Here is a 22,995-nt window from a genome sequence, read left to right on the forward strand (position 1 = left end):
CCCTCCTCTCCCCTCTCCCCTCCTCTCCCCTCTTCCTCCCCTTCCCAGGGGGGAGGACTTCTGAGTTTAATTTGGGTTGTTTACCCGTAAATGGGTGTTGGGTTATTTACTGGCTCCTGGGTACCAGTGGCTATACTCCTAAAGAAAATCGGTCCCCCTTTCTCCAGCAGCCATTTGCAGTTCTTTATATGCTCTGGATATTAATATCCTCTTTGAATAATAGGTGGCAAAGACTCCCGTTCTGTAGGCTGTCTTTTGTTGTGCTGATAGTTTCCTTTGCAGAAGCTTCTCGATCGCATTGGTTAGTTCTTGGTTCCATTTCTTGTTTTGTTAGAGTATTTAGTGACAGGTATTAAAGCTCAAGAAAACCTGTGAGTTGTCCCTGTAACATTATGTGCTTGACTTGGGGTGAACTGCTTTCTTACCTTGGGGAGTTTTCTTTCCCAAGTGTTCACAAGTAGAAGAGGCTCTCTTAGGTTATTGGTTGTGCTTTTGCTTTGTTTACTGACAGTCCCACTGTAGGCCAGCTGACCTCTCTGTTGGGAAGAATACAGTTTATACAACATGGAGGGAGATCAGACTGTAGTAGTTTCTGCAGTATTTTACTGTCTGCTTGCGTTCTGATTTCATATGGAATCTGAGTTGACTGTCATTGATTAGACATCTGTTAAGTATCTTGTGTTATATAAAACAGTACTGTGTATAGAAAAGCAGAAATGGATTGTGATGTGCTCTCTCCCCTTGATACTCATTGCCCAGTGGGAAATATAGACATTCATGTGAATTGTGCATATGGTGAAGATAGTGTCCAGACTACAGAAACAGTCTAGGTAAGGGGGCTTTGTCAGAGAAGGCTTCAAAAAGCATGGGACACCCGAGTGGATATTTTCAGAGACAGTTAAGTGTTTGGTTACTGGCCAGGGTCAGTTGCAGTATGAAACTTAAAATCATGTATTCAGCTCTCCCAAACCCACACCAGCTGCTTGGACTCATGCCAAATTTTACCTTACCTCCCCTACCTTTTTTGCCACAGCTGTCTGGTGTAGAGGATGTGGCTACCGCACCTATCACATCTATGTTGAGGCTTGGACTGCCAGGCACAGGGCTTCTGTGGTTCCTAGACCTTGCACCCTCCCACACAGGGGTGAGGAGGCAGCACTGGGTCTTGTTCTATACTACTCTGGGACCAGGAAATAAGGCTGACCCAAGCTGATCTTGGCTTTGCACCTATTTCTTTTCATTATTATTATTATTTCCTCCTCCTCTTCCTCCTCTTCCTCCTTTTTTTTGGGAGGGGTCTGTGAAAGGATACCTGCATCAACCTTCAGGCCAGTATAGGACTAGTGGCTTTATGCTATGCCTCTTTACAGTATATTAGGACTATATAAATCTCTTCTCTGCAGGTGTCCTCACCAGTTGAAAGTGTAGAGACAACTTCAAGGGAGTGGGTAGCACAGTAATGACACCTCCTGTACTACAGGCACATGTTCCAGTTTGGCTTGTGGGTGGGTGGGTGTCTGTAGCACTTTTTTTTTTTTTTTCCATTTTTTTATTTTAGTGGATACTCTATGCTGGGACTAACAGATCCTGTACAGAAGCAGATAGATTTGGCCCATGCAGAGCTGGTAACCTAAAGGAATGGTCTTTGAATATTCTGTTTTCTGATATTTTATGTTCAGTCATGTGGGTAAGTGGGTAGTGGATGATGTCACAGTTTCCATACCCATTTGATAGAAAGCTCTTACTGGTGTGCCACTTGGAGAGACTATAAGGTTCAGGCAGAAGTATGGTGCATGTCCCATGAACGTACATTTGTAAATCACAGTTTGATTTATCTTTAAGGTGAGAATTTTCTTGAACTTCTTTTAAGCTTAGATTTTATTTACAGTGTGGAGGAACGACGCATGTGCTCCGGCTTAGTTGGTCACCTGATGGCCATTACCTGGTATCTGCCCATGCCATGAATAATTCTGGCCCCACTGCTCAGATCATCGAAAGAGAGGGCTGGAAGACCAACATGGACTTTGTGGGTCACCGGAAAGCTGTGACTGTTGTGGTGAGTGTCCCTCACCTCAGAAATCCTAGCAGTCAGTACCATCCTGAGCCATCTGCAGTGATCTACATTTGTCTTTAGAGCTTAGGGAGTGTCAGCTTCCCAAAGACATCTTTCTAAGACTGTGTCTCATGGAGACTGAGCTCTGGGCTCTCGGAGTCAGTACATTATGGTGCATCTTTTTTTTTTTGTAAAATGGAATATGTATGTAGGATTGTTTTATATTTGTTAAATTCTAAAATAGTAAATCTCTTTGGATTAGTCTTAGGAATATTGTAGCTCTATGCTAGGCTTTATGTCTGCCCATAGGTGCTCCCTTGCCCAGTTCCTGTGAACAAAGAGCATTCTGGGTACCCTTGGAATGGTATGCTTCTCCCTACACCCAGCAGCAGCCTATTTTGAGAATACTAGTGTGTGCATCCAGTCTTTGTTGTTTAATGTTGTTGGAGCCCAGAGCTTTGTTCATGTTAGGCAAGTGCTCTATCACCAAGTTACACCTAAGCCCATGTATCCAGAGAGCCTTTGCTTATCTTTTAGATTTGAGAGAATGAGCTCAACATGGGGTGACTTTAATTAGAATGTCTTGAGACTGTCCAAGGCAGGCTATTAAGGAGTTACAAATAACCTCTTAGAATCTGGATGTTTTTATTTTTTTAATGTAGAAAAACCAAATATAAGAGATTGATGGCTAGGTTGATGATCATGAAGGTTCATCCAGAACCTGATCCAAACGGGCTTTTGATTGCATGTTTTTTAAATTGATTATAAACGAGTGTAGTACATTGTACCTTAAAATTTTTCTAGGAGTAAAATAAAATACTGCTTCTTTAAAACTGTGTTGGGAGTCCATGTTGGATTTTGCCGAGACTAGGGCCTTCTTGACATGTTTGAAATCACTGTGTCTCTCTTTTATGTGGTACCCAACTGCTCTGTAAGAAAGTAACACTCACCTTATCAGGACCTACAAAACTTTGGAAGCCTAACTAGTGGTAATAGAAGATCAAGCTCAGAACACACACATTAATTTGCCATCTTGTCCAGTATCTGGTCATTTCCTCTGGAGGGAAAGCCTCTCTGTACATCTGACACCAGGTTCTTAGAAGCTACCTTTTTCTACTTGTAGATGTATTCCTCTATGATTCTCTACCCTCTTGATCCATTTGTGTGCCTTGTCTTTCTTAAAGCATCTGTGAGATACCTCAGGGAATCAGCTCTCCATGCCAGCAGACAGTTAAGGAGGTCATTGTCCATCAGTAAGAAACAGATATAGCCAGGGGAGAAAGAAGAAGACTTCCTGCTAGTTTCTTTGGCTTCCCTTATGTGGCAGCTCACTCCAGTTCTAGGGGCTCCAACACCATCTTCTGGCCCTCACAGGCACTGCAAGTTGTGCAGCAACATACATACAAAACACTAATTTAAAGAAAAAAAGGATGCAGGGAGCAGGCTATGGTGACCCCTAGCAAGCTCAACTTGTCCTCAGGTCCTGAGGTTGCTGACTCTGCCAGGCAAGGATGAACTGAGGGCTGGAGAGATGGCTCAGTGGTTAAGAGCACTGACTGCTCTTCCAGAGGTCCTGAGTTCAATTCCAGCAGCCACATGGTGACTCACAACCATCTGTAATGGGATCTGATGCCCTCTTCTATTGTGTGTCTGAAGACAGCTACAGTGTACTCATATAAAATAAATCAATAAATCAATAAATAAATCTTTAAAAAGAAATAAATAAAAAAGGATGAAGTGAAAAGGGCAGTTCCAGTAACTTTTATTCCCTTGACCTGTCTGCTGGCTGGATTCATAAATAGAGCATGTGGTAGTGTTGTCTTCAGTCTTCACTTTGCCATTCTATGCGTTTATTTTCTGACCTTCTTGAGCTTTCATTTGCATCATCAGCAAAGTATCTCATTGTGTTTTTCAAGACTGAATCATGCACGCTCAGGGCTGAGCTTGGAGTCTGTGGGCGGAGATTTGGTGTTTCTGATGCTTGGTGTTCTAGTTTGCTTTCTGCTGCTCTAATAAGCACCATGACCAAAGCAGCTTGGATAGGAAAGGATTTATTTGGATTACACATCCTGATTATAGTCCATCATTGAGCAAAGTCAGGGAGTGTGCTTACAGGATTTCTTTCTTATACAACTCAGGACCACCTGCCTAGGTGTGGGCTGGGCCCTCCCACATCAATCATTAATCAAGAAAATGCCCCACAGACATATCTAAAAGCCAGTCTGATGGAGGCTGTTCCTTCTTCCCAGCAGACTCTAGTTTGTGTCAAGTTGACAAAAACTACCCAGTACACTTGGGTACTTGTACTTGTAGGACATCTTGGTATTTGATTACTTATTTTAACTGTGGTTATTTGGCTTCAGAAATTCAACCCAAAAATCTTCAAGAAGAAGCAGAAGAATGGGAGTTCTACAAAGCCCAGCTGCCCATACTGCTGCTGTGCTGTTGGCAGCAAGGACCGCTCACTCTCTGTCTGGGTAAGTGCCTGAGCTTTGGTTGTAGGGTAGGTTAAGAACTGGGAAGACAGAGACTCTGGAAGACTTCAAGGAAAGAGATCCATTGTTTTTGATGGTGCACAGCATATTCCTCACCTTGTGCCTCAGGTCAGCTCCTTTTCAGAAGCATGCAGACAGACTTTCCTCTTATTTAGGAAGAAGCACTGAGGCTGGGCCTGACCAAGAGATGGACGACACCCTGACCCCACCAAGACCATCTCCTTCAGCTGTCAGTGTCATAGCTGGCATGCTGTGTTGTTTTCTGCTAGGAAGTTTTTTGTGTCTGTATATACCATAGATCAAATGAATTGTCTGTGTATGTTTGTGCTGTGTCACTACCACCTGGAACACTTCCTGTTCCCACCTTTATGAAAGCAGTGATGAGTTGGGCTTGTTCTTGAACTTAATGTAAAAGCTGTTATTTATTTATTTATTTTATGTTGTTGTTAATTCTTTCACTTAACATATTGGGTTTTGAAAATCTTGTGTGGTGTATTTACCAATAACCCCCCTTTCCCCCAATGTTGGGTAGGGTTTAACTTTATGAACATACATGAACTGTTCAAGTGCTTTCCTGTGTGCAGATATTAAGGTTGTTTTAGTTGAGACAAGGTCTTTTTGTGAGGCCCAGGTTGAGTTCCACCTGCCATCCTGGCCTGCCCATGTTGACTTGTTTATGTAACTAGTTAGTACCTACATTTATTTATCCATTTGACACTTCAGATAACACTGATGGTTAAGGCTGTATATCCTGGTCTCCCTGTTAGACTTGCTAAACAGTAATGCTGGAGGGGAGGTGCTGTCTTAAACCTCTTTGGACCCAACTCAGTGTCCATTGTGCAGATTCTCAGCATGTATTCAGTGATGGATTGAGAGTGAACTGTGACAGTTTTCTAAGTTAGGGCTTTGATAGGTTAAATTTCTTATCAGAGGCTGATGTTCTGTGACCTGACACAATTCCACATGCAGTGCAGACTGTGGTCCTAGCCACTAAGTATATGCCAGCATGCTGAAAGTCTGACACACACACACACACACACACACACACACACACACACGAGTTTAACAAAAATTAAAACTGTTTCTTCAAAAGCAGAGTATATTTGAGGTTTTGTATTGGATATTACCCTCAGGCTATATGCATTATAATTTGTACAGAGAAATATGTTGCTGGAAGGGACCCAGGTTGCATTCTCTTTACACTCACTCTGGGTCTTTGCTCACAGTGAGCAGTTCATGGCATGCTCTTTTTGGAGTTGTGTTCCCCCTTGTCCCAGGCCATTAAGGGTGCTGCCTTAGTTTGATAAAATTCTGAGATCAGGTGGGTGTACATACTCCAGATTTTCATGGGAAAATGGACAAAGTTGTGTTAGTGCAAATTTAAAAGTGGCTAACCTGGCTAGCTCCCAGATAATTAAGACAGAGACTATTTGATTTATTCAACAAGCTTTAGGTCACAGTAACTAATCCTCTAAACTAACCTAGCTACTTTCCAGCCAAAATCTCTCAGATACTTGCATTTTAAACATTGATCTGGCTCTCTCTGCTTATTGTGTGTTCTCATGGTGGCTCCTGGTTTTTTACCTCATGGTGAAAACTCTTCTTCTCCCTCTTTCTTTCTCCTGCCTGGCATCAGAAGTTCAGCCCTATTATCTCCTTTGCCCAGTCATTGGCTTATCTGCTTTTTATTAGCCAATCAGATAATTGGGGAGCAATGTTCACACAACTTTGAGACAGAAGATTCTTAGAATACATATTACAATGCCATGTCCAGATTATAACCAGATGAAAACCAGCATTTGAATAACACAAGGATAATCATTACACAGTGGACAGTATCATTATGCCAGCAAAGTGGTTGTTCTTTGGGAATAGAATTATGGTGGACCAATGTCTTAGTCGGGGTTTCTATTCCTGCACAAACATCATGACCAAGAAGCAAGTTGGGGAGGAAAGGGTTTATTCGGCTTACACTTCCATGCTGCTGTTCATCACCAAAGAAATCAGGACTGGAACTCAAGCAGGTCAGGGAGCAGGAGCTGATACAGAGGCCATGGAGGGATGTTCTTTACTGGCTTGCTTCCCCTGGCTTGCTCAGCCTGCTCTCTTATAGAACCAAGACTTCCAGCCCAGAGATGGTCCCACCCACAAGGGGCCTTTCCCCCTTGATCACTAATTGAGAAAATGCCTTACAGTTGGATCTCATGGAGGCATTTCCTCAACTGAAGCTCCTTTCTCTGTGATAACTCCAGCTGTGTCAAGTTGACACAAAACTAGCCAGTACAACCAAGATACTTAATAAAGGATCCAGTTTTCTCCTCCAGTCTCAGGTGGCTGTATCTCTTCTGTTCTCACATTCTAGGCTACAGGTGCAAGACAGAATAAGTAAGTCAGCTTCCCATAATCTGCCATGGCACAAGGGAGACCCGCATCATATGAATAAGTGCATCCTGCTTGGTAGATCTCTGCTTTTGCAATTGCTGAATGAATACAAAGCTGTTCCCCTGCCAGACTGTAGCTTCTTCAGTGTGTGAATTTCTGTCAGGCCTTGGTATCCCCAGCTTGTGGTTTTGGCAGTTGTATCTCGATTCAGTTGACTATGCCTTGTATGTTAGTGGAGGTCATCAAAGCTTCTGAGCTTATAAAGATGGTTAAATTTAGTGCATAGACTGGTTCTCAGTGATTTCATTAATTTTAACTTTTTTTCCCTTGTAGCTCACATGCTTGAAACGGCCTCTGGTTGTCATCCATGAACTGTTTGACAAGTCCATCATGGATATTTCCTGGTAAGATGGATTCTTACTACACTGCATTGGCTACTCCAACCTGAGACCTCTTGGCTACTTTACAGCCATGCAGCCTGGTCACCTTCCTCTGGCAACCCCCAAGGTGCAGTTTGCACTCTACTCAGGTAGCAACATCTCTGCCTTGCTCCTGTGTGAATTTTACAGCATCTCTGCCTGTTCTGTGAGAGTGTCACCACGAGTAGGGTTTGTTACAGGGAAATGTCTGCTTGGACAAACTGGGCATTCTGTAGGTTTATAGCAGAAAACAGAAATTGAAAACTAAGAAAATTTGGTAAAAGATTCTCTGCACCTGGCTCTAAAGGGCACCAAAGGCTGCCCCTATCCTGAGGTCACAGAAGGGAGCTTTAGGCTTCTAGCATCCATCAGAGTATTCTCTGAGCCTCCCCATGTGGCAGCTTCAGGTACATTGTCCACTAGGCTCCTGACAGCTGTCTCTTTCAGGACTCTGAATGGGTTGGGTATCCTGGTGTGCTCCATGGACGGCTCTGTGGCGTTCCTTGATTTCTCTCAGGATGAACTCGGAGACCCCCTGAGTGAGGAGGAAAAGGTAGGCTTGTGGTCTGTGTGCTACGATACTGGCTCTGAGACCTATTCAATTGGGTCCTCTTCTTGTGGAAGACATTTCTTAACTATTCTAAATAGTTTGCTTTTTATAGATTATGTTAATCCTTTTTGAAAAAGATAATAATAAATACTCATGTCAGAATAAGTATTGGAGCAATGAATAAATTGGGCATCTGTGCTTGCTGAGAGAGCAGTGGCTATAAGGAAGTTTCACCCCTGGGAGAGAGTTGGAGTCACTTCCATGGGGTTCTTATTTATGTTCTGTCCTTCCTCCTCTTGTTCCATGCTGGCATAGCAGCAGTTATGTGACAGTTAATACTGGTCACTGTTAGCATCTGTGGCAGGTCCTCACTGTCAGCATCTGTGGCAGGTCCTTGCCCACGTACAGGTTTTGCATGTATTTACCATTTAAACTTCATATAATTACTGGGTGCAGTGGCATATACCTTTAATCCCACAGAGGCTGAAGAGGGTTTAGGGCCAGCGTGGGCTACATAGTAAGACTGGTTTAAAATGAATAAACTAACAAACACTAATCTGCAAAGTAAGGCTTGTAGATGCTGGGGGTCAGACCTGGGGCCTCCCTCCCACATAATGAACAAATGCTGTGCTCACTTCGCAGTTCACAGTTCATGTTGTTTTAAAGTCCACCTGTAAGGGATTCTTGAGGACAACCAATGGAGAACCCTTTTTTGTTTGTTGTTTGTTTGTTTGTTTTTCAAGACACAGTTTTTCTGTGTAGCTCTTGTTATTCTCTAACTCAACAGACTAGGCTGACCTCAAACTCACAGAGGTCCTCTTGCCTTTGCCTTCTGAATGCTGGGATTAATGGCATGAGTCACCACTGCCTGGCCATTTTTAGTTTTTAAAAAATATTAAAAAATTAAGGTAAAGTTTAAAACTTGGCAGAAATCTTGCCAAGAGAGTCTTTGCACCAAGAGACCAAACCCAGTGCTGAAAAGTAGGAGCTGGACTAGAAGATCTGCTTGTTGTTGCTTCTTAGCTTTGTGTTTGATCTATGCCCTCTTTCATGGTTTGTGGTTTTTTTTTCCTCCTTTCCTCCTTAAGTTTTCTCTGCAAACCTTTTCTCCCTAGATACCATAAGAAAGGACTTGAGTTATTTTATAACAGTAACATTTATAAAGCAGGTCTCATCTATTTCATCAGTGAGGTACCCAAGCCTAAGAAAATAGCATGGCCCTTTGTGAGGACCACTTTTCCTTTAAGTATAAAAGTGGATGTGTGAGCTAGGCCTGCTGCCTCTGAGTCAGGCTCCCTCATCTCTGTCTCTTCTCAGAGCATGGGGCCTCCCTGGACTTCTGTATGGGCTTTGGGAAAGGCTCTGCTTTACCTGCTATAGACACAGAAACTGTTCTTTCTACCGACAGACTTTTGCCAACCGTTAATGGGGTATTATATCCATTTGTCTGAATGGAGCTCTGTGGAAGCCCAGAGCAGGTCAGCAGCTATCCACTTAGTGATGCTGTTGCTGGGGGTAAGCTACCTCTTAATCTACTGTGCGACACCACCACCCTCAACTAAGATGTAAATCCCTCGGGGTGGAGTCTACCTTATGCACTGTGCTTGGAATGGGGGGCAGCCTGCCAGTGTTTTTTTTTTTTTTTTAAAAGAAGGAGTAAATTTCTGAGTGACCTAGAATCTTCATTCTGCCTTATCCCTGTCATCAAGGATCATTGGGCCCTTCTCTGCCTCTTGGAGAGTCAGTATGAGAGCTTATGGAAGAGTCCCGTGTATTTTATCATCTCCCTGATCATTGACAGTGACTCTGTGTTTAAGGAACTCTAGAAAAGTCTTGGCCAAGATCAAAATTTGGCTTGAGATTACAGAGGTTGGGTTTGGGAGAGGCACAGGACACAGGACAGTAGAAGGGGAAGATTCCTGGGGCTGCTTAGGCACTAGCAGGAGTGAGACTTAAAGTCCTTGTCGTAGAAGAAGGCTGCCTACTAACTTAACTAGACTTAACTAGACATCATCTATGAGCCAGATACCAGATACTGATTAACTCTAGGCCCTGTTTCCTGGGCAGGATACAGCCCTGTCATTTGCACATCTTTTTGTGGATCTGCTTCTTGGCATGTTTTTATGAAAACTGCTTAAATGGTGTTGTGGGATGCTGCCCCTCTTCTCCTGAGGTCCTTGTCTTGCTTGTTATGGCAGAGGATTATCAAGCCCTGGGGCTGGGAGGAGATCTGCACAGAAGGACCATGATGGGGGAGCTGAGAAGCCTCCAATGCTCTTTAGAGGCAATGCTAGTTGCATGAGATCTCCTGCCATGGTGGCTGGCATCCATAAGAGAAGAGAGAGCATGTTGGTTCTGTGAGAGTGCTTAGGGTTCTTGGTATAACAAAAGAACCTTAAGTTACTAATTTGGGAATCTGCATTTCAGTTGTGACAGTATTCACGGCTATATGTTTTGTACTAGTCAGTGTAAAAGGTGATTTATTGTCATTGTCTCACTGTCTTCCCAACAGTAGATGTACAGGAGGTTGTAACATCTTGTGAGAGATGAGGGATGTTAACAGACATGTCTAGTCAGTGACTGGCAGTCGAGTGGGAACTGATGGTGAGCTGGCCTCCTGAGCTATTCTGCTCTTAGAGCCAGAAGAGTGAGCAGTATACTGCACCTGCTGGTTGGCAACTTCAGCCATGATGATACTCAAACCCATGTGTCAAACCTCTCCCTGCTTCCAACAGAGCCGAATTCACCAGTCTACCTATGGCAAGAGCCTGGCAATAATGACTGAGGCCCAGCTTTCCACAGCTGTTATTGAGAACCCTGAGATGCTCAAGTACCAGCGGAGACAGCAACAGCAGCAGCTGGACCAGAAGAATGCCACGACTAGGGAGACAAGCTCAGCATCCTCAGTCACGGGTGTGGTCAATGGGGAAAGTCTAGAAGATATCAGAAAGGTGAGGGCATGGTCCAGTGGCACTAAAAGACTTGAGCACATGCCCAGAGACAGGGCAAAGGGGGTGAACAGATGGAACATGAACCGGGAGGTCTGCACAGGACACAGAGATTGGGCCGGGGCATGAGTGATGGTGAAGAGGGTATTTGGTGAGTATGAGGCTGGACCCTAGCCAGCTGGAGCCCATGCTAATAAACCTTTATCACAGGACTCTATTCCCCAGGGAGCAATAGAAGAGGTTATCCTTTGCAGAAACTGCCAAGTCTTCACTACTTATCTCTCCAGGAAATTGTAGATTCTGCCCGGCGTGGTGGCACATGCCTTGTATCCTAGCACTTGGGAGGTAGAGGCAGGCGGATTTCTGTGTTCGAGGTCAGCCTGGTCTACAAAGTGAGTTCTAGGATAGCCAGGGCTACACAGAGAAACCCTGTCTTGAAAAACAAAAAAAAAAAAAAAAAAAAAATTTGTAGATTCTGAGAAATTTGATTACTTGTCCTTAGAGAAGTTTGGGTTCCCCTTCTTCTGGAAGCCTGTATTTTACTGATAGACAAGGATAATGGGGCAAGGCAGCATCAGAGGCATGGATCTCACTGAGAACTGAGAAAGCAGTCTTGTTCAGGAGCTTATTTATAGAGGCCAACAAGCCTCTCTAAGTCAATTTGTCAGAATGTTTGATTGGGAACCACAGTTACATGCCTTTTAAGGAAACCATGATAAAAGTCAGTTTAAAGCCAGGCATGATGGGTCGTATTTATAAACCTAGCACCTGGCAGACTGAGGCAGGATGATCACTGCAAGTTTGAACCCAGCCTGGGCTATATATAGAATATGTTCTAGTTACAGAGTGACATGTTTGTTTATTTTTTATTTATTATAAATAAAGTTGATTTGCAAGTCACCACTTTGTGAGAAGAGTACGGCTCACAAGTTCATACCTTTATCCTAAGGTCCCTGAATTACCTAATGGCTGTTAGATGTCATGTGCTTACAGCCTAACTTTGGTCATGTCTGGTACTGATGACATGGAAGAAGGCTCTTTTAGCCAGTTCAGCTGGGAGCTTTCTATTTTTGATGCTTCTCTGTATCAAATAAAAAACATGTCTTGTAAACGTGTCTAAGTTTGGCAGCAGGTTGGCTTTCTTTGTACCAACAAGGCTGGGGAAAGGAGAATTAGAATACATTTCCTTACCCGCCTTTATTTTTCATCACCATAGTGAGATATACATGACATATGCACACTTAATGCTTACACCCTAACAGTGAAACAGAGACAGAAGCACAAGTGCTGCCTGATGAGAAGAGATGTAGTCAAATTCATAGGAGCGGAGAGAAGAGTGATGGGTGCCAGGGGCTCGGAAGGCAACATGAGCACCAAGTCCTAGAGTTGTGTTGTGCAGCATGGAGACTGCGGCTACCCATACTATAGTTCATGCTTGTTTCCTAGAAGAGCTAAATGTTCTCATCATAAGGGAAAAGAGAGGACAGCTTGAGTTTTTGATATTTGGATGTGGTTAGCTGAAACTTTTGTATTCACTTATTTGACTCTACTTTGCCAGAATCTTTTGAAGAAACAAGTGGAAACTCGGACAGCAGATGGTCGGAGGAGAATCACGCCTCTTTGCATAGCACAGCTGGACACTGGGTACTCACTCCTTCACCAAGCTTTCTGTGGCCTTGTCTGGGGAGGTCTTCTTTTCTTCTGTTGTCAGTTAGCCAGTTAGGATCTTGAAGACTGGGGCCAACCCCCATAATCTCAAAGCCTTATGGTCCCCATAGGGCTCTCCATATACTCTCCACACATGTGGAAGGGTAGAAACTGAGTGACCCAAGGCCAGAATGTCTCCGCTTGCTGCTCCTCTACTCTGCCTAGCTGCTGGCAAGGTACTGTAGGGCAAAAAAGGAAGTTATGCTTTCTTCCTTTTGTAACAGTTTTTCCCTCCCCCCACTCCCATTATGAAAGACATATAGTTGAAAATTTAGAAAGATAGTGAAAGTTCAAAAAAGAGGATAAATATCATTCATTAATCCAGCCTCTGTTATCATTTTGATATCTGTATTTTCAGTCTTTCCCCACTTGCTACTGTATCTTGCCTTTCATCCACTAAATAAATAGTCCTCTGAAGCATTGCTTGCTTATTATCCAGATTCCTGTGTCTGAGTGCAACATAAGTTAATGAACCAGCTCCTCAACTGTGGACTTCTATTTTGTATCCAGTTCTTATGCATGTTAATCTTTGAACACACACTTGACTGTCCTCATGGGCAGTTCCTGAAGTGGAATTGCTGGACAGAGGGTAGGGCTCTGAGATGCATTACGCACGCTGTGGAGGCAGGGAGTGGGGGTATGACCTCTTTACATTTGCTGTTATCTGCATATCTGCAGTCAGATGTGTGTTTGTAGTGATTGTTCTCTAGAAATGACAGGTTTGTGAAAGCAGCCATTGTCAGGTGTCTGTCTGGGTTTTAGACCCACACAGTGATCAGCTCAGAGCATCAGGAAGCCCCTCACAGAGACTGCCCTTTACATTTCTCAGTTGCTCATCCATGAGCTGTTCTAGGTCTTCCTGTTTCCCTTGATAACTAGTGAGGCTTCATGCATAAGATATGCTAACCTCACTTATCTGCTAGGTGTACTAGACACATGTTCAGAACTTGCTTGTCTCCTCTCAGACAGGCGACTCACTCTTCTACCCTCCCCCATTATAGGGTAAGGCCACTTCCTAACTTTTATTAGAATCCGGTATAGACATGTAGGCCTGTAGCAGGGAAGGAGGTGGTGTTGGTGCACAGTGATCCATTGAATCTTCTCATGCTTTACCTAGTGAGGAGGCAGAGGACATAGGGTCTTCCTTGCTGGTCTTGAGTCACCTACCTTTCTACTACTGGGCACTTTTCTGGTATCAGAACTTGATAATTTATGTTAATAAATATGTTTTACTTCCTGGTTCCTATATTAAACAAATAGCTTTATATCAAAATATCAGCTAATCAAAACCAAATATGCAAGTTAAGTATAAGTGGGAGATATTCACAGATAAAAAAATGAATCAAAAGTATGAGACAAACACACACACACACACACACACACACACACACACACGCACGCACATAATTACTAAAAGTGATGTGTTGCAGGACAAGAAATTGTGTGTTTGCTTTCCTTAAAGCTCCCAGATTAGGAAGCCTTTTCAGGGGAGTTGTAATAATATGTCACACATTCTAGTACATAGATGAAAGGGAAACTTAAATCTAAATGATGGTGCTTGACTATATTACATCACACAGTCCCAGCTATTCAGGAGACTGAGGCAAGGTGAACACTGGAGCTCAGGCCTGGACAACATAGACTTTATCACCACAAAGAACATAATGAATTTCAGACCTATATGCTTTCTAGATGTCAGTGCAAACGCCTAAATAATACAGTTATATGGAGAACCTTATAGCATGTTGAGATGCTGATGTCAGGGCTGGGCATGGTGGTACATTCCTTTGATTCCAGCATGTGAGAGACAGAAAAAGGCAGAAATCTGTGAGTTTCAGGCCTGTCTTACCTACATAGGCAGTTCCAAGCCAGCCATGGCAGCATACTTACCTCAAAAAACAAAACAAAGAAACAAACAAACAAAAAACCAAAATCTAATTTAACAGTCAAATAAGGTGTATTTTAGGTAAGTAAAGAGGTTCAAAATTATGGAATATAATTTAAGCTACATGTCAGCAGATCAAAACAAATGGTATACCTACAAACACACACACACACACACCTGGGTTCCATAGTTGCTTAAGGGGCATTTTCATAAAATTCAACATTGTTTTGACTTCAAAAATCAATGAATTGAAAATAGAGGTTTCTTTAGCTGGTATTTTACTATTTTTTTCATATCACATTTAGAAATATAATAACTTCTTTCATATCACGTATAGAAATAAAATGACATTTTACTCCCCTGATTATAATTTAATGTTCCTCTTTGAGGCTTTTTGTAGTTAGTCAACACTGAGTTCACAGGAGACCATGAAATATGTCATTATTCAAGGCTCTCTGATCTAGAGGGATATCACTGGGGTTGCTGTAGACAGCAACAAAAAAGAATAAAGCTTATTGTGCTGCTCTTCCGGCATTTCGGATGGAGAGGCAGGAGGGTTACGTGTTTGTGGCGGTCTTGGCTACATAGCAGGATCCTGTCCTGGAGAAATCCGTGAGTGATGCATGCACTGGATACAAATGAGATCAAGTAATGCCTTCAGCAGCAGCTCCTTTAGACAATACAAAGGAGGAAATCACATTCACAAATGATTTTTTTTTTTAAAGACAGCATCTTATGTGTTGTGCAGGCTGATGTTGAACTTGGAGGTACAAGTAACCTTTGCACCTTCTCCTCTTGAGTAGCAGGACTTACAGGCGTATACTACCAGGTTGAACTAAGAAATGCAAATTTGTGAAGAAAAGTTCAAGGATTGGGCTGGGGAGGTGGCTCAGTGGGTAGAATACTTGCTGCACAAACATGAGGATCTGAGTTCCTGTCCCTAGCATCAGGTTAGAACCCAGATACTGGTGTGTGTGTGTGTGTGTGTGTGTGTGTGTATGTGTGTGTATGTGTGTCTGTGTGTGTGTGTGTGTGTAGATAGCCAGATCTTTGGGGCTTATTAGCTGAATTGGTGAGCTCCAGGTTCAGTGAGAAAGATGGTAAGAAAACCAAAAAAACCAAGAAACTGAAAAAGATGGAGAATAATAGACATAGATAACTGTTATGGGACCTTTGGCCTCTACATGTACATATACACATGTATTCACCTTACGTGCACATAGAGAATTCTGAGAGTCCCAAAGAAAATTCCACAAAAGTTGTGCTAGAAATTAGCTAAGGTGATTCATATCAAGAATGCCAGTTATTCCTAAACAAATTTAATATGCACCAAGAGGAGAAGTCCTAATTTTCAGAATTAGAAAGGTAATTCTTAAGTTATATGAAGAAGTAGTAATATTTGAGATATTTCAGAAGGAAAAAAAAAGCAAAGGGGTTGATTAGGGACAACTAACTCTACCAGAAAATAAAATGTAAACAAGTTTTAAACAGGGAGGGACTGGCAGATGAGTAGGCAGTCCAATAGCATATAAATGAATTTCCACAAAAGGCTCAAATTTTCAAGGAAGTGTGTGTGTATATAGGCAGTTGTTATAGTGTGTCTTCCTCAGTTGCTGCTACTGTATTTTTTGAGATAGGATCTCTTTGTGGACCTGGAGCTTATCAATTCAGCTGGACTGACTGGCCAACAAGCACCGACTTTTCTGTCTTCACCTCCCTAGCACTGGGATTATAGGCACATGGCATTGTGTTTGGCTTTTTATGTGATTGTTGGAGATCAAAACTCAGGTCTTCATGATTTTGTGGGAAGTAGTTTATCAACAAAGTCTTTTCACTACCCCATTCAAGGGAGTTTTAAAAATGGTTTGCCATGTAGCCCCTGCTAGCCAGCCTGTAACTCGTCCTGTAGACCAGGTTGGCTTTGCACTCACAGAGCTCCACTTGCCTCTGCTTCCTGATTGCTGGTATTAAAGGTGTGCACCACCATGCCTGCCTTAAGGGAATTTTAAAGGTAGTGTCTCAGTCAGTAATGAGGCATTGGCCAATTCCGCAAATGAGAAATGGGATGACTTCTAGAAACCACATTGGCTCTCACCCTCTTTACCAATTTCAAAGTAGAAATCTCTACAAAGCTTAGCAGCTTTTTGCTTGTTTTATTTCTGTCATCACTTAAAACTTTTATTTGTAAAGACAGGGTCTCACTCACTATGTAGCCATGGCTGGCCAGGACCCTGCTGGCTTTGAACTCCTAGAGATCCTTTACCTCCTGATTGCTGCTGTTAAAGATGTGAACTACCATGCCTGGCCTTAATACATTTTTGCTTACAGTTTTATAAGATTCCATGGAAAAATACTTTTATAGTCTCAGAGATAAAAGATATTTTCCATAAATGAATGCCAGGCTATAATCTATAGTGACAACCACAACCCCGCCCCCTTTTTTTTTTTCCTCATTTGTTCCCTTGGAGCAAAACTGTAGTAAAATACTATTTATTATCCATCAAATTGACTGATAGCAAGAAATTTGATAAAACTGTAAGGGTAGTCTTTGCAGGGTAGACCTGTAATACTACCCATTCAGGAGGTCTATCTAGGCTACAGAATGAGTTCATTGCCCACCTACTAAAAAACCTTTTATCAAAGTAAATGGAAGTATGGGTACATGGCTCAGCAATATTACAGTTATTGTACATGTGTAAAGCTTGGATTCTATCCTGGTACCATAAATCCAACCAACACCACCAGCAGCAGCAGCAGCAGCAGCAGCAGCAGCAGCAGCAACAGCAGCAGCAGGAGCAGCAGGAGCACAAAAAGCAAAACACCTTTTAGTTGTGGTGAAATAGGCACTCCCCTAAGTGACTTGTGACTTAACCAGTAGGAAGGAGCTTTAGAAATGCTTACCCGAACCATTTGTAAAACAACATTACATTTGCTACACTAACTACATTCCTCTGAATATGTCCCACATTACACAGGAATTGGTTAGTACAAGACAATTTAATTCCATATATGTTTCAGTGGCTACTATGTGCTCTATATATGCATTACACAATATTCTTTAATTGGGATCTAATTCTAACCCAATGGAGAGAGTCTAAGCACTTGACAGATGAGAACTGTCAGGTGAGGCAGGATGAAAGTGACTGAGAGGCACAAGTGTGGGAGCTTGCAGTTGGCAAGGGAGTTAGCCTGGCTGCTCTACCCCAGGTCCCTCAGCCTTAACACTTACATCATACCTCCTGTTGGGGTAGTATGTCTCAGGAGCAGGGAGGTAGACCTACTTCTTAGTAGAGGCTGTGTTAAGTAAATTATATGCCCTTCTAGTAAGAAAGTCTACAGTCCCTCAAAAGGGAGGCCGCTATAGATGCTACAGGGTGCATGGTAGGCTCGGCAGCATGTAAAAATAACCAGATAGCAGCCTGGTTGTCTTCAGCAGTGTATTATTACTAGTTTTTTTACTAGTATTACTAGTTTACTTTAGAGTCAATTAAATTATGTATTAAGTGTTTCATTTTAAAAAAATCTTAACTTTGCAAATTACCCTTGCCTTAAGACCCAGAAAAATGTCATTTAGAAGTTATAAAATAACTACATGCGACATTTTTGTGCTGATTTACTTTTCCTTGTTAATGACAGGGACTTCTCCACGGCATTCTTCAACAGCATCCCACTCTCCAGCTCCCTAGCAGGCACCATGCTCTCCTCTCCTAGTGGTCAGCAGCTACTACCACTGGACTCCAGTACCCCCTCCTTCGGCGCCTCAAAGCCTTGCACAGAACCAGTGGCAGCCACCAGTGCCAGGCCTACAGGCGAATCTGTCAGTAAGGACAGGTTAGTAAACACCAAGGACCAGCCATGTCCTTGGGGAAAGTTTAGGTTCCAGGGATAAGAGTTTCGTTCTAGGGGCTGGAGAGGTGGTTCAGCAGTTGAAAGTTCTGGTTGCTCTTCTAGAGGACCTGGGTTCAATTCCCAGCACCCACATCACAGCTCACAACTGTCTGAAATCCAGCTCCAAGTGATTTCACACCCTCACACAGACATCAGGCAAGCAAAACACCAATGCACATAAAATAAAAACAAATCATTGAAAAAAGAAAAGAGTTTCATTCTCTTATTAGTTCATGAACACTTTACTAAAACAGAGAAGAAATGCTTAAAATGAGGGTCCTCCTTAAATGGGAGGATTTGTTTGATTTTTTTAAGTTAGTCTCTGAGGCTGTGTCAACTTGACAGAAGCTGGCTGAGATTAAAGCTACAAAGATTTAGGAACCTGCCAGTGAGATACTTCCTGCAACAGGATCAGCCTACTTTCTAGCAGACCTAGACCTGCGATGGCCTGATATTTCTGGCTTTGGCCTGTACTGTTCTGAGTTTCATGCTCCATTCCTGCCGGATGATCCTGTGAGCATGTAGATTCCCCATCACACTTCAAATCAAATTTACTGAGTCCATGTTTTCACTGTCCATCATTTAGTCAGGGCTCGGGGAGAGTAAGAGTGAACGTGGGCCACATTCCTACTGTTGACTATACACTGTAAGGACCAAGTATATACAAGGCCTTGATTGCCAGGTGCTTGTCCTCCAATAAGGAAGAGGCATCTACAGGGTTGCAGGGTAACTCTTGGGGTCCTTTTGCAGACAAGGCAATTTGTCCATTGGGAGGCTTAGTAAGCAGATTTCATTGATATTATAGAAAGTGCTCCTCTTAGAGCCCATGCAAGACAATCAAGGGAAAGCTGAGAGCCAGGACAATGGCAAAAGCAGAGCTTCAAGTCCCTTAGGTGGGTTTGGAAAAGAGGAGGGAAGGCAGGGTTCCTATTCTAAGCTAGGTACCCTGGGCTTTTCTTAGAGGGGAGACAGAGGCTTTGGGACTTGCATTTTAGGAAGTTGGTTCTAATAGGCAATGGAACCCAAATGTAAATATCATAACTGATAAGTACAAGTTCTTCTCTGTCAGTGAAACAAATCTTGGGTTACTGCAGCCTCCTTCTGGTCTCTGGCATGATGTCACTGCTCATCAGACAGTGAGTGCACATCAGAGAGGAGGTGTTGCAGCATGATATTCAGGAAGCAAGCAAGGGGTTTTGGGGAAGGGCAGGTGCCACCAGAGGTGAGCAGTGTTTTGTGACTTGCAACTAAAGATCACGGAGGAGGAAAACAGTGCCATTGGAGATGATTGCCAGGCATCTGGTATGGGAATGTGATGTAGGCAGATGGAAGTAGAGCAGTCTACATGAGGTAAACCAAGACCTAGTAGTTTTGCTCAGGAATTGGGGTAGGTTTGAGCAGGAGGAAAGCTAGATAAGCTGTTCCAGAAAGTGCAAAGACTTTGCCATTATTCCAGTGAGCAATGGGTGAACCCACTTAGGACCAAGGGGACTAGACTGAAGATGAAGGGCAGGATGAGGTCATGACTTCAAGACCTAGTGAGGGCTTCCACTATAGTTAACCGTGGAAGTGGCAGAGCCCGTGTTAGTGTCACTTGAGTGGACATGCTGTGTTGAGGTTATGGAGACCCAGTATATTGTCTAACCCTCAAAATTGTTCAAAAACATAAAAGGGAAAATGTGAATACATTTGCCCTTGAACTTCTCAGATAGACTTTCAGAATCTTAATGCATGAACATTAAAGAACAAATAAATAAACAAACAAAAAACACCCCAACACAGTAGACTATGTTTTGGAGTTTTCTTGTATCTGTAGAAAGAAGGTTGATATTTACACTTCTTTAGATGAGCTCCAAGTTATGTAAGTCCTAGACCATCAAGTCCTTTGTTGCTTGTGTTTGACGAATCTCCCATCTTTCCCCCAGTATGAATGCTACCTCTACTCCTGCTGCATCGTCACCCTCTGTGTTAACAACCCCATCCAAGATTGAACCCATGAAAGCATTTGATTCCCGGTTCACAGAACGGTCCAAAGCCACACCAGGTGCTCCTTCCTTGACCAGTGTGATTCCAACAGCTGTTGAAAGGTAGGTGGTAGCTACTGTATCTCCTTGGGACTTTACCATGCATCCTGCCTCCTTTAGGAGAGCAAGGCTCCAGGGGCTTCTGTGAGTGAAAGAAGCAGTGCCTGCTGAAAGTGGAGAGGTGGCTGGAAGGTGCTGTGGGGAGGATGCTGTGGTCTGAGGAGACAAAGGGAAGAGGCACAAGAGCTGACATTCTAGCCACCTGCCAAGAATACTCTTCAACTCTGGATCTCAGAGTTTGCTGAGAAATGGAGCAAATGTGTGGTTGGGAAAATAGAAGGCTCTGCTGTTGTTACACTGAGTCTGCTGAGAGGTGACTGAAGACACAGGGGATTTAAGTTAGGTCTTGGTAGGACACATGGCCCTCTAAACTCTGCAGACTTGATGCGACATAACTATTTCTTCTATCTTCTTAACATATAGAGTAGACACTAGGCCAGCCAGGGCCACAGAGGACTACCCCTGTCTCCAAACAAGCAAAAGGCAAGCAAGTAAACAAACAAACCCAGATCTCTAAAATATGTGATATTTTACAGCACCCACCACCTAAAAAACTGTGGGTGAATGAAAAAAAATCCAGAGCAGTGGGCTTAATTATACTGTAAATATTAGGTGACAGGCTAGCAAAGGACCTTGAGTATTGATGGCCACATCAGTTCAAGACAAAAAAATCTTTGTTCTGAGACATGGAGGTGTTGTAACTGAGTCACTTTTAAGGTCAAACCACTTGGAAAAGGTGGGCTTCATTGAGAATTGCGTGCTAGCACCAAACCCAACTGGTATCTCAGAAACATGGCAGAGAAGTTGGGAGCGTCTGAGCTTGTCCCAGGGTTAGGTATCCTTGGAGTCAATGTAACTTTACATGTGCCAGCTACAAGTCACTATACTAGGAAATGAGCTCAAAAGAGGATTTTGTTCGTGTTAATATCTGGAAGCCTTTGTCAAAGATGTAAATCTGGAGACATTCTTCTGCTTAGGATAAAGGATAAAGTATTGCCACCAACAAATCAGTACCTGGGTAGACTTAAAACACTTAAAGTAGTCCAACTTGGCATGGTAGTGCACACCTATAACCACAGCATGCTGGGAACTGAGACAGAAAGACCATGAGGGTGGGAGAGAAAAGGGGGATGTGAGGGAGAGGGAGGGAGAGAGAAAGAGAAAGAGAGTCTGTTGTGTAGAAATGTCAGGGATGTCAAGCATGTAAACATTAGGCCTTGATAAATTGTATCATAGAATTGTTAAAAGGAGATTATAAAGTAGATATACTTAAAGTCTTAAAAGATACAGTTACTCACAACTAAGTCAATATGGATCAAAGAACTACGTATAAGAACTAAAAGTGTAAAACTCTTGAGAAGAAACCATATATATATATATATATATGTATATATCAATCATTGGGTTAGACATCTGTTTCTTAGATTTGCTATTAAAAGTACAGGCATCTAAAAATAGATTACTGAAAAGTCCTTGAAATTTAAAACTTAGGAGAGGACACACACGTTTGCAGGAAATCCCCCAGAAGATATTCTGTAGGACAGTTGTTAAGAAGGAGTTCCCATGCTTATTTGAAGGTACTGAAGTCTGTTTGGAAGAATGGAGAGACTTCTGGACTGAATGAGCTAAATGCTGATTGGAGAGAGTGGTGAAGCACTATAGCTGGAAAGACCTTGTGCTCCTTGAGGTCTGTCATGAGTGGCTTATTGGTTCTATTGGCCAATCACCATTTTCTTCAGTAGTATACTTGCTGACTCAGAAGCTGAGGCTAACTTGAATTGGCAGTTTCATTGAACTTGAGGGTTGGTCTCCTCAGTAGCTTTGTCCCCAAGGTCTCGCACGATCTTCCAGCTGTACACATAAGGGAAGGGTATGATTAAGCTTCCACATTTATGGATGAGCATTCAGCATTCACTTTTACTCAGTATTTTGACCAATTATACTTCCTGCTGCCCAGTACAAGAAGAGTCTTTGATCAAGGCTGGCAGCAGCACTGATCTATGAACATAAGTGTAAGTATTTAGAAGGCAGTTTGGTAGGTACATCAATATCCATTTAGCTTCTAGAGTGGGGTTGATGATCTCACAGGCTTTTGTTGAGGTTTACAGTACCCATCAGGAGAGTTTCTTCTTGGTGAGTGGGCCTCAGTTCTGATAAGAACCATGACAGGGGTTCTCCCACCGCCTCCCCTATGGATAGCAGCAGTTTGTGTGATGGCAGCTAGGCAGTGCAGCTCTGTGACAGATCTGGCATCCTATGCATCTCCCACCCTGCCCTCCCATGATGCCCAAGATGCTCTGCGAGTCTGTTGGCCAAGTCCGCCCCTGCCAAGGTGGATACAAGGCCAAAAAAGGCTGTGGGAAAGGATAAAGCATCAGACAAAAAAGTGCAGATAAAAGGGAAGAGGGGAGCGAAGGGCAAACAGGCTGACGTGGCTGACCAGCAAACCACAGAGCTGCCTGCAGACAATGGAGAGACGGAAAACCAGAGTCCCGCCTCTGAAGAAGAGAAAGAAGCCATGGCTGACTAAGCATCTGTCATGTCTGTCAGTGGTCCCTGGATTTTTTTTTTTTTTTTTTTTTTT

General features: G+C 42.9%; 1 protein-coding gene across 1 annotated transcript in view; it reads left to right on the plus strand.

The window, feature by feature from the left end:
* Positions 1 to 22,995, plus strand: part of LOC110311252 (protein HIRA) — an 844,395-nt gene that overhangs the window by 35,464 nt on the left and 785,936 nt on the right. The window contains exons 8-15 of the mRNA XM_021184514.2: positions 1,889 to 2,056; positions 4,417 to 4,530; positions 7,264 to 7,334; positions 7,797 to 7,902; positions 10,635 to 10,850; positions 12,406 to 12,491; positions 18,076 to 18,270; positions 20,253 to 20,414. Coding sequence (XP_021040173.2) covers positions 1,889 to 2,056; positions 4,417 to 4,530; positions 7,264 to 7,334; positions 7,797 to 7,902; positions 10,635 to 10,850; positions 12,406 to 12,491; positions 18,076 to 18,270; positions 20,253 to 20,414 — 1,118 coding nt within the window. The remainder of the gene's footprint in view (positions 1 to 1,888; positions 2,057 to 4,416; positions 4,531 to 7,263; positions 7,335 to 7,796; positions 7,903 to 10,634; positions 10,851 to 12,405; positions 12,492 to 18,075; positions 18,271 to 20,252; positions 20,415 to 22,995) is intronic.

The sequence above is a fragment of the Mus caroli genome, chromosome 16 (genome assembly GCF_900094665.2).
Source record: "Mus caroli chromosome 16, CAROLI_EIJ_v1.1, whole genome shotgun sequence".
In the NCBI taxonomy this organism is placed as follows: Eukaryota; Metazoa; Chordata; class Mammalia; order Rodentia; family Muridae; genus Mus; species Mus caroli.